Here is a 15,582-nt window from a genome sequence, read left to right as displayed (position 1 = left end):
CTGGCCAGGCATAACAAATGTCGCGTGGTCCATATTTACTTTTTTTTTTTCTTAAAGCATTCCCAAAAAAAAAAAAAAAGGCCATTGTTTAGCAAAAGTGCTGCCTATATATGATTGGATAGAGACAGATCCTACTCGATTCCTCTTTCACATACCAGCCCACCCAGAATAAAATTATTTAAAAAAATAAATAAAAAATAGATCAATGTTCATATCCTTCTTAAGGAAGTGACAAGGGAGCAACTTTTTAACGATTGTATCAACTTCAGAGAAGTCAGATTTGCTGTTTTTGAATACTACAATTTATATGTATACATATATAGAGGATAGAAAGAGGGGGCAGAGTAACCTAAACCTAGGGTAATTAATATATTTAATTCTATATTTCTAAGTTCTCTTGTGAAATTTGTGAGCATGAGACTTAAATTACAAAACATTGATTAAGTAAAAGAAAAGAAAAGAAAAGAAAAGAAAAGAAGAACGAGGAACAAACAAAAGATTATTGGAGCCACTTGAAATTTGGTCGTATTGCTCACAGGGGGAGGGGGGCCGCAAAAAAAAAAAAAAGAAAATAGCAAACTGATGATCATAAATAAATATGAAGAAGATGCTTTCGTGAGGACAACAAGAATAAAGGAAGTTGAATAATGGAAAACCTTCAAAAGGGAGGGAGGCAGGGAACCCTATTCAGTTCGGACGACATGACGATACTGGGCTTGTACTAAAAAAGAATCTTGTCGTCCTCTCTATATGCAGCAATATATGCTTCTTCAACGTCGATAATCAAACAAACGAAAGGACTTTTAATTAATATCTATGATCAGTTTCAGTCGATAAATATCTAATTCAATTGATGCTTCTGCAGACAAAGCTACATTCCATGCAGTATTTTGATTCCCAAGAATTGGGGACGAATCTTGTCGGGCTGTGGTTTGCTCATAAATCACGCAAGACATAGACTAGTATAGCGCTCTACAGATGTTTTTCGCTGTCAAAGATTCACTAGCTAGATATATATGGGAATATGTAAAAAAAAAAAAAAAGCTAGCGCTACTTGGCAATAAGAGCACATGAACACCAAGGAAGATATAGCCAACCATAAATATATGTTCGATGACTGACCGACCAGCAACTCATCTGCACATCTCTATGATATCTCATGTCGTCATAATACTCTATTTATACGTCATTCAAATTAACTAGCTAACTGTTGATGAATATCATCAGTTGCAAATCACCAAACTCTTTATTTAATACCATAAAAAAAAATGTTGACCACCGTGCTTGTTTAAATTTCAATTACTTAAAAACCTAGTGCTATACACACACACACACACACACAAACGTCAGCCGAGAAAAGTTTACTCCATATTAGTTAATTCATAGATTAGATATCAGAAAACTTCATGGAGAGCTCATCATCAGCTGGCTAGTTGTCGTTATTCTCTCATCTCAATTAGGATTCTCTCTCTCTCTCTCTCTCTCTCTCTCTCTCTCTCTCTTAAAAAAATGAGAGAAAATGCATGCACGCATGCATGCGAAGAGTGGCTTCTCTTAATTAGATTGTGTATACATACACACACACATATATATATGCTTGGCTAGTTTTCTCATTATACTGATTTGCACATGCATGCATGCGAAGAGTGGCTTCTCTTAATTAGATTGTGTATACACTCACACACAGACACACACACACACACACATATATGCTCAGCTAGTTTTCTCATTATACTGAGTTGGGCGACTTCGGGTCATTTCTATCTCTTTCCTTGTCTATTTCTCTACTATTATAAAGGAAGATAAAATTAGTTTGTTTCACTTTTATTCGTCAAAATATTTTCTTTTTTTTCAGTTATATGAGAGACTAATAGATTTAATACAAAGATATATGAAATAAAGAAAGATAAATAGGCACATAATTAGCTCAACAGGTGACAATTGAACCCGGAACCTCTTCGTTCCAAGTTGGCGCTTTATGCCCTGCATCAAGACCTATTCCTCACCAAAATGTCCTTTTTGTTTATTATTTAATTAATAATTAAGGATCATTAAATTAAGGTTAGAAAAATAAATTCAAACAATAAATACCAACTACCTCTTTCCCGCTTTCTTATTTTCTCCCCATCTATTTATTTCTCTATTTATTTATTCACTCCCCTCCACATTACTTCTTTTCTTTTGCATTTTCTTTCCTTTCCTTTTGTTGGATTAGTTGAAGCTTAAAAAATATTGAAAATTATATCACTAACGTGTGTTGGTTTAAGCGATTCGGAGCTTATTCTCTTAAGAAATATCTCGAGTTTGAGTCATTGTGAATGCAAAAAATCCACGCTGTGAGAACTTTATCCCTTAGTGGGCCGGCCAGGCTTAACTAGATTAATAGAGGCTCAATTGGGCTTCCGAATACCGGGGTTCACACCGAAAAAAATTGTATCACGTTGATAAAAATTGAATATGATTAATATCACGTGTAGTACAAGCACTTATTTAAAATGAATATTTCTCAAGTAATTTTTTTATGTCATTAACTTTGGGGAAAAAAAAACTAAAATTCTAGAAGTACGTGTAAATGTAAGTGCGTGTATTACCCCGCCTAGCATGGGTACGAACTCTAGTATATATATACTACTGTCTCTTTAGGAGCAATTGCTATTATATATGGTTGGTTCCTTCTTCTGTTCATTGATCGATACCGTTCATATATATATATATATATTCATGATAATATAAATTACAAAAGAAATAATTATGAAATACTTATTAATTAAGGGGAATAAAGAGAGAGAACAATTTGAATAAGAACAGAAACCACTTAAGGATACATATACATTCGTCATCACTTAAAAAAGTAGGCTTACACTAAATTAGCTAGATATAGAATAGCTAGAGAAAGAGAAAGGGGGTGTAATGCAGTGGCTAATACCCTCACCTGATAATCTAAAAGTTTCGGGTTTGATTCTCATCAGTGTGACTACCCATGCCCATTTATTTAGATTTCCTTTCAATTTCCTTGTAGTAGGCCATGAGCCTCCTATTGTAACCGAAAAAAAATAACTAGAGAAAGAAGCATGACCCAAAGATTGATTAATTACAATAATGACAACTTGAGACACAAAATAACTAGAGCTTAAGAATCGTAGAAAACGCTTCCAAGGCGGGACACAACACATAGAATATATAGGAATTGTATAACTGATATGTATGGTATGGTGGGAATAATTATAATTATCTTCACACATATCTCGATGAATGACAAAGCTTGGTTTGTCCCAAATTAAGAAATTAATTGGCTCTCATTTATGCAATGCAGCCCTCGGCATCATCACATGCTTCTCAGCGCTCTGCAACCAAAGTTATGTAAAATTATATTATTAGAAACTTGGAGGAAATTCACATAAACAAAACGCATGAATGTTAATTGACAATATATAAGAAGAAATAAAAAATGCTAAACTCTCCTAAGTAGTGTCTAATGATCCGCTTGACACATGCATTTATTAAATAGCCCTCAAATATTATGTAAATTATAATTCATGCCATGACACTACTAATCCACTTAACACTCGCATTTATTAAATAGTCCTTAAATATTGCGTAAATTATAATTCATGCCATGACACTACTAATCCACTTAACACTCGCATTTATTAAATAGTCCTTAAATATTGCGTAAATTATAATTCATGCCATGATCAGTAAGACTTTGAATTAGAAGGATTTTTAGATTGATTAAATTAGAAAAACCAAATTAACCTCCCAAATTGAGAAATCCTATGGTGTAATCATCAAAATCGCTGGCATATTGCACTTAAAATATTTTACTAAATGTTTAAGTTAAACTCATTTAAAATCCATATAATTTACTAACATTGTAAAATACGGCAAAAAGGAAATTTACATCAAAGATGCACACCCATTCAATGCTCCCGCATATTCGATTTATAACATAAAATTTCAGGGTGCATGTTTTGTATATATATATATATATATATATATATATATATATAATATACATTTTAAACATATTAGAAATTATATATGATGTATTATACATGTATTACAAAGATCAATATATAATCGCGAGGGGTAAACCATATATGCATACATGCATATGCCAATTGCCATAAGTAAAATATATCGAGGTCATTGATTTATTGGTGAATATTTTATATATATGGATTATAACTTACAGATTCCAGCTGAGGCTGATTGTTGGTCTGTAGCATCAGGCCGAAATGGATGTGAGGAAAGTGCGCCCACTGTCAAAGTAATGGTAATAGATAAATCACTAGATCGATTATGGGCCAGCGGTACAAATTAAAGTAGAAAATTGAAATATATATATATATATATATATATATATAGGTGGAGTAATTAATCCAGTCGTGTAGTACTCTATATACAGCTGAAAAAAAATCAACTTTCACACGCATATAAATACATATATATTATATTTCATATATATATATATATATATACAAGTATATTATATGTATTATATATATAGACTCACATTTTTGGCAGCTGTACTAAACGCTTCCCGGTGACTTATGTCTGGGTTATTGGCCTTTATCCTCTGAATCTCCTCCCTGTGCATGGGACGCAGGCAGCGAAAACATACATATTTATTTAATTAATAATTGATGACTAGAATATAAATTTATATATAAATTGAAAAGCCTAATAATATTTTTTTTCTTTTTTTCCTTTAAATAACATTTTCTAAGAGAAGAAAACGAGAGAGGTAATTAAAGAAAGGGCGCAATGCAATGCATATGCAGTTTATTGAGCAGCGCAGCCTTAGCTAAGCTAATAAGCATAGGCAGTGATATATAGTGATAGCGTGAGAAGAAGGAAGGGTTACGACGACTGTGTCAGTCTCAATTACTTTATGAACTGGTTATAAGCTGAAGGCACTCGCTGCCTCTTCTCGGGAGCTGCATTCACGAAAGTAACAACTCGTCATCATTATAATTTATATAATAATACTGACCAAATATATTAATTAACAATAATGCTCATGCATATATTACTACATCGACAAGCATTTGACTTATATAATCAATCAAAATTATTTATAATAATCATTCACTTCATGACAAAATTAAAATGATCCATATATATAGATAGCTAGATATATAGATGATATATTACTAATTGAATGATCTGATCTAATTAAATAGCCCAATATATATATATATATATATATATATTACAATACAATATAATCTCGTTGGTTAATATCCACAATTAATTGCATGCATGCGTGCAGATTAATTAATATTATTGGCCCCACATTCGTGGAAGCTAAATAATTTAACGCCATATGTTATTATAAATAAATAGTGCTGTTAATAGGATGAAAATATGAATATATATATTTCAATAGTCACACTAAATAATAATTTTTTTGTCTTGACTAAAACAGAAAGAGGAGATATTATATAATGTTTCAAGTTAATTAAAACGAAGTAATAAATATAGAATATACAATGAGCCTCACGTACGTCGATTGACAACCCTCTCCTCATTAAGTTTTGGTGGTGGTGCTCGGACTGCTGCAACCTTGTTCTTGCTTTTCGATGAGGAAGCACTGTCAATCCTGTAATCTTGTTTGGGAATCTAGATCATGATGAGCAGTAGAGAAATCAACAATTTTTGTTACGGAAAATGTGTACGTAACTCATAAATAACTATTCTGAAACAACATGATCGATTAATTATTGCAATATTAGGAAATTAATTAATTAAGAGAGCATCAAGAGAGAGTACATTATTAACATTCAGTTCAGTTGAGACAAAGCCAACAGACAACACAAAGACACACACACACATATAGCTGATACCGATCAGCTAACAAACGTTCTTGCCTTCGTCAGAATTTCCTTTTTCTTCTTTTGCTACCTGCCAGACCTAGACATTGCTAATATATATATATATATATATATGAATGTATGTGTTAGTCTCAATATATATTATTATATGTAAGTTTTATTTTTATTGCACCTCTGGGTGTGTATGAGAGAGAGAGAGAGAGAGAGAGAAGAAGCTGGCATTGAAGTGATATGAGCTAGCCGGGGGAGGGGAGGGGAAGCATAACAGAGAGCAGAGCAGAGCAGAGAGCAGTCATGGAATGGTGGCTGTCACGGGGCAAGAAATCATCTCACCATCATCATCATCCTCATCTCAGAAGAAAACTATTGATTTGGGCCGGGTGCGGTGATTTTATAATATATTATCTATAGATGGATGGCGCACTCCATAACATAAAACCCAGAGAGATAGATGATTGGACAGTTGCTGTTTTGTTTCCTTTCCTGCCCACAAACAGTACACTGTACAGCCAACCCCCCCACCCCACACAGTCAGCCCCCTCCTTGTTTTGTTCCTTTGTTCCTTTCTTTGGGATCTTCATTTCATTTCCATCCGCCCTCTCTTCTTCTGTCCCTCTCCCTCCCCCTCTCTGATCATCCCTCGTCTCGTCTCGTCTCGTCTACCCCCACAAATATATGTTCCCCTCTCTCTCTCTCTCTCACTCTCAGATGCGTTTTCAAGATAGAGGACAGTTCAACCAAAAAAAAAAAAGGTACAGGACAGAGGATAGAGAAGCAGGCGCAGCTGCCCGAAAAGAAACTAAACCATATATATATATGTGTGTATGTGTACCATATAGCTCAGGCCCTCCGTAAAGATCTCAATGCATGATTTCAGTCAAATCAAATCAAAGGATAAAGAGAATTAGGAAAAACCATTAATTTGTGTTGATGGGGTCTCAACTCTAGCCGAGACAAAGACAACATCTGATCATCATATACATATATATGCACTTTTTACCAACTATATATTGTATATAATATATAAGTTTTGGATAAAAGTATATATCATATTGTATTGTATAAGCACGGCCTAGCTAGACCAATAGCTGGCTGAGGTTTAGCGGCGGCTGTCTCAGGGGGGCCTCTATTCCAATTTAACTACTTCTGTCTAGTATCGACTGAATTGGGTTTGGGGATATGCCCCCAAAATAAATTTATTTCAAATAAAATTACAACAATAATAAGAATCGTCATTTATTTATTTAATTTCTACATAGTCTCTCTCTCTTTTTTCCTTAACAATTTCTATATAGCTTGATACATACATCTACATATGTACACTTGGCTTTCCTCGAAAGATGCGGTTCGCCCTAAAATATTATACCCCACCTATCCTTAGCCTTTTAAGGGCTACCATACCACGTTACAAACCTATCATTATTATTTCATGGATTAATTAATTAATATATATAAATATTTCAATCTCTTTTTAAATATACTAAAAAACGAAGGATGTCATAAGTTTGGGCTTATATTTTAACAATTGTTTTGTTTATGACTAAGTTTTAGGTGCACAGGCCGACCACCGCTGCCAAGGCGAGTACGTCAGTGCCATCGTCGAGCCTCCCACCACAAAAAATTGCCTCCTCTATCTCTCCTTTCTCACGAAGAAAAAATGGAAATTCTCAATAGTTGGGGGTTCGGGGCCAGCTAACACTGCTCAGAAGAGGTCACATGCCGCAACCTTAGAGAGCACCGGCAACCTCGCTTGGATAAGAAAAACCGGCTTCAAACCTCTTGCCACCGGGAATTTCTTCCCTTCTCCCTTTCTGAAAACGAAAGGCTTCAGACTCCTCGTTGCCGAGAAGTCCTTAGATCCCTCTCTTCCTCTGCATCTTTTTTTTTTTTTTTTCTTAATTTTGTATTTTCTAAAATTACTTTCTTGTTTTAATTAAAAATGTAAATTTCTGACGGAATGATAACAAAAGTTAAAAATTGGCCATAGACAAAACAATTCTCAAAGTACGTACTTAAATTTCTAACACCTATTATTTTTTACTAGATTTAGGAAAGAGAGTGAAGTACATGCTTTTTCTTGAAATTAACCCTTATTTCGTTAAGAAATTAATAATAAGAATGTAGCTCCCACCACCCAAAACATACAAAAAAAAGACAGTACATAAGAACAGAAAGTCAACCAATTAAGGAGAAAAAAAAATTAAGGGAATCAATTAGAGAGGTCAGAGCTCAGATATATATACATATAGCTAGATGATTGTAGGGAGGACCTTGTATTGTACCTGGTGATGATGCAGATCGGGCCAGGAAGAAGAAGACGAAGAAGAAGAAGAAGAGTGGTAGGCGGCGGCCATGTTTACAGACCACAGGTTAGCACAGTGCCCGCATCTTATAGTGACTACGTCAAGCAAGCTGCTGCATGGGACACTCACCTGTGTAGTTTTGCAATCCCAATTATAATTAATTAATTAATAATCTTAACTCTTAGATGTTGCAGGATTGAGAGGGGACCAAAAAACAATCATCTTACAATATACTATAATATAATACAATATATAACACACAAGACGGGGAAAGAAAAAAACAAAAACAAAACAAAAGATTTGTGATATTTTTTTCCCAATGTGCTGGGGTCAGATCTGCATATGTGATCCTCCCATTTTTTTTTTTTCCTACAGTTCAAGATATTAACCCCGTTCAGAGATTGATGGAAGGGACAACCCATTCGGGGCCCAATTAGCTTGATCCAAATTATATATAAAATTTCGATTGAGGAAATACATACGTCTTAGGTTTGTCAAGACAAATTAAGAAGGCCGGGTCAACGAATGGAAACCTAAAGTGTGAGTGTGCTCCACACACACACACACACACACACATATATATATATGCACATCCACATAGTCCTCGCTCTTAGCAGCAGCTGCATGTACATGCCCACATATGTATTTCTGTAGATAAGCTTATAGGGCTTCCTACATTTTCTTTTCTCCATTTTCTATTTTCTAGCATTCAACTTTTTTAATTACTAAAATATCAAACTCCTAATAGACAAAAACCATTTCTGACCCTGAGAGATCGGTCTTCCTTTTGTAAGAGAGAGAGAAAGAGAGAGAAGAGAGAAGAGAGAGAGGGAAAGAGCCACACATACATTGATAGGGCTAGATCGAGAATGCTATATATATTTAGTAGCCCAAAGCCTATAGCTAAGGGGTCTATCAACAGCTCTTCATCAGGTGCTATTGCGACTTTTAATTTCTAATTTCACTGAAAATGAAAAGAAGAAGAAAATCTGACGATGGAGACATGTCTCGTCTCTTCTCTTCTAATTTCAGGAAGCCAGAAAATTCCTAGAGGAAGTAAAAATAAATAAATAATTACAATAAATTATAGTAATTGAGATAGAAGAAGTTAATTTAAGTGAAATTAGGGCACTCATCAGCTTTTTCCTCCAAGCCCTAGAAAAAAAAATAAAGAAAAGTTTTTATGTCCTGTGCAACAACTAATTGAGGCTTCGAGGAGGAGAGAGACACACAGCAAACGATCAATTAAACGAAATTATACGTATGTGATCAGAGCAGCAGCCCCGCAGCATGCAGCTGCCGCTGCTTTGTTCTAATTATTGCAGAAAAAAAAAAGAACTGGAAAAAGTAGAGCAGATCGCAGTATTTAATTTTTTTAAAAAAAAAAAGGAAGAAAAAGGAAAACGAGAGATGCAATTAATATATATATATATATATATATCGCTGTATCTATATATGGGGAGTTGGGGTGTCTGTTCATACCGCAAGCACTATATGGCAAAAGTTGCAAGGGATGTAGCACAGCTGGTCAGGGGTTGCGGCGATGTCCACGCAGCTTGACATGTCTCCTTAATTTGTGAACCGTGATCGATCGACGATGACTGTGAACGATCAAATCTGACAAGCTGATGATGAGCAAATAACCAGGCGCAACAAGAAGGATGTCTATATATTTATGTATATGAAACTAAATAAATGCTGATGAGTAAGAAAGACAGGGACCCGGGGGGGGAGGGGAGATCAATTTATAATAATAAGGTAGAAGAAGAGAGGAGACGATGAATATATAGGAGAGAGCTGGAAAAATAAAGGAGAAGAAGAGAGAGTGGGGGTCGGGAGGCTATCTGTGACAGGCCTGCTATGCTACTGCTAGCTAATCTAACTTGTTTGCAAGTTGATGGCAAACCCCACACAAAACACACACACAGCTTTTCCTCTCTCTCTCTCTCTCTCTCTCTCTCTCTCTCTCTCTCTCTGTCTCCCCTACCCCGCAGTCCAGTCTACTCCACTATCTAGAAGAATAAAAGCTTTGCACTTTTGAAGAGGTACGCTGTATTCCTCAAACTACTTTCGTTCCCTCTCTACGTGTATATATATATATATATATCTACATTGGCAGTAAAACATAGCTAGCTAACTAATACATTATATGTCCTTCTAGAAAAAGAAAATTATATATCCATTGTTACATGGATCAAGAGAACCAAATTAATCCATATATATATATATATATATATATATAAAAGTAAAATTGACTCCCATAAATATTTAATAGGGTTATAGTTAATTGGGTTAGAATTGTCAATTTGCTTTATCTATTAATAATTTTTGTAAACATTTCTTATATTATTTTAAAATTTGAAAAAATATACAAAAAGGAGTGAATTAATGTCATTACTCGAAATTAATTTGTCAAAAGCTTAAATGCTCTTCTCCTTATTGGTTTAATATTTGTTAGCTCATGACATCAATTAAACCATGAAATTTCTCAAAAAATAATATAATATAATATTAATTAATAGATAATATGATTTAATGTAGGTGTGGTTCAATATAATTATTACTTAATAAGCTATGTATAAGATTATTCCTTCCGATTTTTTCATTATGTAACTTTTTGTGATGAAATGGAAAGGAGTCATGAAAAATGACATACAATATTTCTGCGGACCATAAATCATAATTTTCAAGATGATTTATAAGGTACATTCTTATACTTGATAAATTCGTGCTGTTAAAAGATTCTTGCTTCCAATATTTTCATTATGTTTTTTTTTGTTATGAGTGGCCTCCTAAAATTCTTATTCTAATATTATTCCAATTTCGGGAATTTTCGATCTTTTAATCTTGTTGTTTTAGTTAAAAAAAAGATGCAAATAAAGTCATGGAAGATAACAAGCATAGAGTATCAGGCACCACAATCTTCTAGATGATTTATAAGATACTTCCTTGGTCTGATAATTTTGTATTTTGAAAAGACTTTTCCTTCAAATATTTTCGTTATGTAATTTTTGTGATGAATGACCTAGTAAAATTCCTAAAAATTTCTCCAATTTCAGAAACTTTCTGATTTTTAATCCTATTCTTTAAAGTAAAGAGATGCGAACGGAGTCATGGAAAATGAGAAGAATACAATAGTTCGTGCACCATTGGTCATAATCTTCAAGATGATTTATAAGGTATACATCCTTATGTTTGTCAATTTTGAGTTTTTATTATATTTTTTCCTTCCAATATCTTCATACTGTGATACTCCTTGATGAATGGCCTACTAAAATTCTGATGATTTAAAATCTCAGTATTGAGATGCTTATGGTAATAGAGAAAGATATTAATTATATGAAACAAAGATAGAATAGCATTGCATTATTCTTATAATCCTCTTCTCAGTTATTAGTTGGCATATGCTTATTCAAAAAGTAACATGAAGCCTCCCAGAAAGTATACTTATTTGGAGGGAGAATAACATTTAACGCTCGATCTCTTAGAATTGCGGGAGCAATATTTCCCACAATTTTATTTACTGAAAAAAAGTAACTAGAAGCCTTTTAGACTTGAGAGTTTACAATAATTCTCCGTTAGTAAAATAAATTAAATAATTTTAGATAGATTTAAATTGATGATATATTGGCTATTATATTGATAATATGAGTTTGTTTTGCTTTTACAAAATTGGGCGATCTATTTAAAATCAGCCCTAAATAATGAGCTCTTGAATACGTTATGTCATATAAATATTACTTAAGTCAATTTCGTTCAGATAAAATATGGACCATGAAATGAAATTAGATATTAACTAAAATTTAAAAATTAAGGTTTTTTTAGGAGTCTTTAAATTAACCTCGTCCAATGAACGGGCAGAAACACTTACTAATTACGTAAATACAGGTTATTTTAAGTCAAAGCACTTTAAATTATCCTGATTGTACAATGCATGCATACAATAATAGACTACGTAAATTTAATAATAATAATAATAATAATTAGTAAATTTTTATCAGTTTAAATCGAAATTTTAATCTCTAGTTAGATGTGTTTTATTAGGTCTTATAGATATAAGGTGAACTTAAAATATGGGAGTTTTCTTTAATTTGTATATCAAAAATTAAAAGTTCTCTGGGAAACCATAAAGAATAAAACTAATTACGTTAATCTTGACTTGATTTTATTATTCTTATTCATAAAATGTATAACTTCAGTGTTACATTCATATATATAAAATACGTAATTTACTTGGTATGAAAAAGTAATTTAGTAGGAATAATTCATGAATTTAATACATTAGGCGGTAACTTATAGAATGACTAAGAGTAAAATCTAAAATGATAAACAAATTACGCATTTTTAAGACCAAATTTAAGTAAATAACAACATATACTAATTTTTGTTAAGAATGATAATCCCATGCAACTAGTTAATTAATTTATTTAGTATGGACCATGCAATTGAAGCTAGCAATCACTAATCAAAGAGAAAATTAAACAGATGGCTCAACTGAATTAGCTGGGGCCCTTCGAACTTCCGGATATCAAAATGCACACCGAAAAAAAATTAAACAAATGACATAAGAAGTCGCGTACCATTAGCTAGCTAGCTAGGTTTTTTTTTACTTATTAAAAAAAAAGCTAGCTAGCCTGGCTAGCCAATATTAATTAGGATTTTTAAGAAAAAGTTAGCTGGATTTAGCTGTGGCTATGCCAGCACTGTACAAGCAAGGAATTACGTATATATATCGATGAGTCCATTGAAAGAGGCGACAGTGGGAAAAGAAAGTCGATTGGTAGGTATATATAGGAGGCTATTAATTAGCAAAAATATTGCTATAGCTAGCTTGGATATACAGGGTTTTAAGGTTTTAATTAGCAAAAACGTTGCTATAGCTAGCTTGGTAAGATCATACATTATATGCATAATGTATAAAATTACCGTCACAAATCCAAAAGCATGTCACTAGCAAGCTATATATATATTAGTTATATAGCCCATACGTTCTATAGGATAGAATGTAATTTTCTTTAATAGTTTTATTATACAGTACATGCATGTTTTGACAAATTACTACGTTTATTACATACGTTATAAAATAGGCAAAAAATTGAAAAGCTCGCTTGTTCAAGAAACTGAAGAAATCATATCCCTAAGTCAAAAACTCGGATAACCAAACTGAAAAAAAAATAAAGAAAAAAGCAAAAAAAATAAAATAAAAATATTGAAAAAAAATTCAATAAAAGAGAAAGAAAAGGTTTCAAAAGCACAATATGCAACGTAAATAGGATAAAGAATAAAATTTAATGAAAAATAATTTTTTCATAAGAATATAGGTAGGCATACAGAAAAGATAAAAAAAAAACGTTGAAATTGGTTTATCACGGTTTTTATATTCTTGAGATCGAGAATTTGAAGTGAAACAATACTATGCAAATAACAACAACAACAACAATAACTAAACTCACATTACGTGTAATGGTAGACATATTTTTGAGAGCTCGCATCTAGTAGTGAACATAATCTTTAAGAATTAAATAGCCACTGTTATATAGGTGATGTTTATATTATACAGAATCTAAAAAAAACATAATCTGATTTATTTTTAAAAAATTAAATATGATCATATATCTATAAGATATATGATGTGATCTATTTTTTAAAAAACAAATATTTATTTAACTACAAAGGTTGACTTGTATAACAGTAATTCAAATATCATAATATTAATTCACTGTATGTGTATTATATTTTCATACATTTTCTCTCAGATGCTGCACCAAATCTATGCTAACATCCTACCCATATGCAAGCGTTGCGTCTAATTGAGTCAAATCTCTATCTTGAAAGACATTGAAATTTATTACCAGATTAATACAAAGTTAAATTGATATAATTAATTCTCAATTACTTGGATATATACATATATTATATATTATGTCATATCTATGTCTAGCCATCTCATGGGTGGACAAGGGAAAAGACAAAAGATATTTTAGAAGATATCATAGATATAAATATTTTTAATTTATAATAATTCAGTAGAAACAAAGATATTTTATAAGATATCACATATAAAAATATTTTGAATTTATAATAATTCATTAAAAATTTAAAAGTTGAAAAAAACTCACAAAAATTCGAGAAAATTTTATTTGAAAACAGGGTGTTCTGAATCTATCTAACCAAGGCTACATTTATCTTGCTTTCATATATATATATATGTATATATATATATATATGTATGTGTGTGTGTGTTAATTTAACAACATGGACATGTCCACTAACATATTCATACCCATATGATACGACTAATTCAATTTCGCCAAATTTTGTTTTTTTCTATACATCTATATATATGTATGCATTTGCTCTATATAATAATTAATTAAATTTTAGAATCTAATTAGTTTCTTATCTTGTGTGTTGCACGGGTTCGTTTTCATATCTTCCGGTAACATTTCTTATTGCAATTATTTATATTTTGAAACACGAATTTTCTAATTAAAAATAAAAAAAAATTATTATTAATTATAATTTCAAATATTTATCTAAACATTATTTGTTAAAAATAGAGTAAGTTAATTATCTTTTGCCGCTTGGTAAGTTAATTATTATAACAATATTTTGAAGTTTTTTATATCAATTGATATGCATCATCATATTTTTGTTGATTATCAATATAAATCAACTTATATTAAGTTTAGTAATTATAATACAACTTCATTTCACTAGTTTTCTTAACAATATTTATGAGATTCTCATTTTTAAAATTTTATTTTTTATTTTATTTATGACTTTAAGCTCATAGCGCTATATCATAATATGTTTCATTTATAAGATCATAATTTGTTTTGAAAATTATATTTTTATTTATGAATTTAAAATATATTTATATCATTTTTTATAACAACCATCCTGAATTTTGAAAAATATATTGGCTTCTTCACACAATAAAATATTTTTAATAATTAATTTCAAGTTTCATAAGATAATTAAATAATAAAATTAGACGAATTTTGCATGGTTCAATATATATTTTGCAACAAACAGTTTTGAATTAGTGTGCATTATATTGTATATTTATTTAATAGTAAGTATATTAGAGGGATTTGTAAATTACGTCCTTCTGATAAGCTCATATATATTTACTTCATTATCCATTTTTCAAATATGAAAATTCCGTGACATCTTTGCTTAATTTTTTATATTATCATAAGTTCATAAATAATAATAATAACAATTTTAATCTCATAATAGAAACTAGGTTAGCATCCAATTCAATAATTAATATTCACATTATTAAATCAACTCTCTTAATTTTTTAAGATTTTGCTCACTAATGAGAGATCATTTATTAATATAGGAATCAATTTTAGTTATATGACTATAAATTCATAAAATTAGTGATTTGTTATTATTTTTTTGAGAAACTTTTATGTAAGAAATTAATTACT

At 31.4% G+C, this 15,582-nt stretch overlaps 1 protein-coding gene across 2 annotated transcripts; it reads right to left on the bottom strand.

Annotated features, from left to right (window-relative positions):
* Positions 1–3,160: 3,160 nt before the first annotated feature.
* On the bottom strand, positions 3,161–10,120 carry LOC116195788 (axial regulator YABBY 5). 2 transcript variants are annotated; one of them, XM_031525134.1, is made up of 7 exons: positions 9,623–10,120; positions 8,108–8,269; positions 5,511–5,625; positions 4,892–4,940; positions 4,517–4,592; positions 4,194–4,262; positions 3,161–3,344 (listed from the first exon to the last, which is right to left on the bottom strand). In XM_031525134.1, the coding sequence occupies exons 1-7, from the start codon at positions 9,701–9,703 to the stop codon at positions 3,297–3,299; spliced, it is 600 nt and encodes a 199-aa protein (XP_031380994.1). In that variant the 5' UTR covers positions 9,704–10,120; the 3' UTR covers positions 3,161–3,296. The 2 variants fall into 2 exon arrangements, with proteins under 2 accessions (XP_031380994.1, XP_031380995.1); XM_031525135.1 differs by having other exon boundaries at positions 8,120–8,269; positions 9,623–10,115.
* Positions 10,121–15,582: the final 5,462 nt, after the last annotated feature.

This window comes from Punica granatum, chromosome 2 (genome assembly GCF_007655135.1).
Source record: "Punica granatum isolate Tunisia-2019 chromosome 2, ASM765513v2, whole genome shotgun sequence".
NCBI lineage: Eukaryota > Viridiplantae > Streptophyta > Magnoliopsida > Myrtales > Lythraceae > Punica > Punica granatum.
Note: the sequence above shows the minus strand (reverse complement) of the source record. Positions and strands in the feature narration are given on the sequence as shown.

Excerpts from the sequence above, each read along its gene's own strand:
- LOC116195788 (XM_031525134.1), bottom strand. The coding sequence starts at position 9,703 with ATGTCAAGCTGCGTGGACATCGCCGCAACCCCTGACCAGCTGTGCTAC. Across the intron at positions 5,626-8,107 it reads ATCACCAGGTACAATACAAG|ATTCCCAAACAAGATTACAG; the intron begins GTCCTCCCTACA and ends ATCATGATCTAG. Across the intron at positions 4,263-4,516 it reads TTAGTACAGCTGCCAAAAAT|TGGGCGCACTTTCCTCACAT; the intron begins GTGAGTCTATAT and ends TTACTTTGACAG.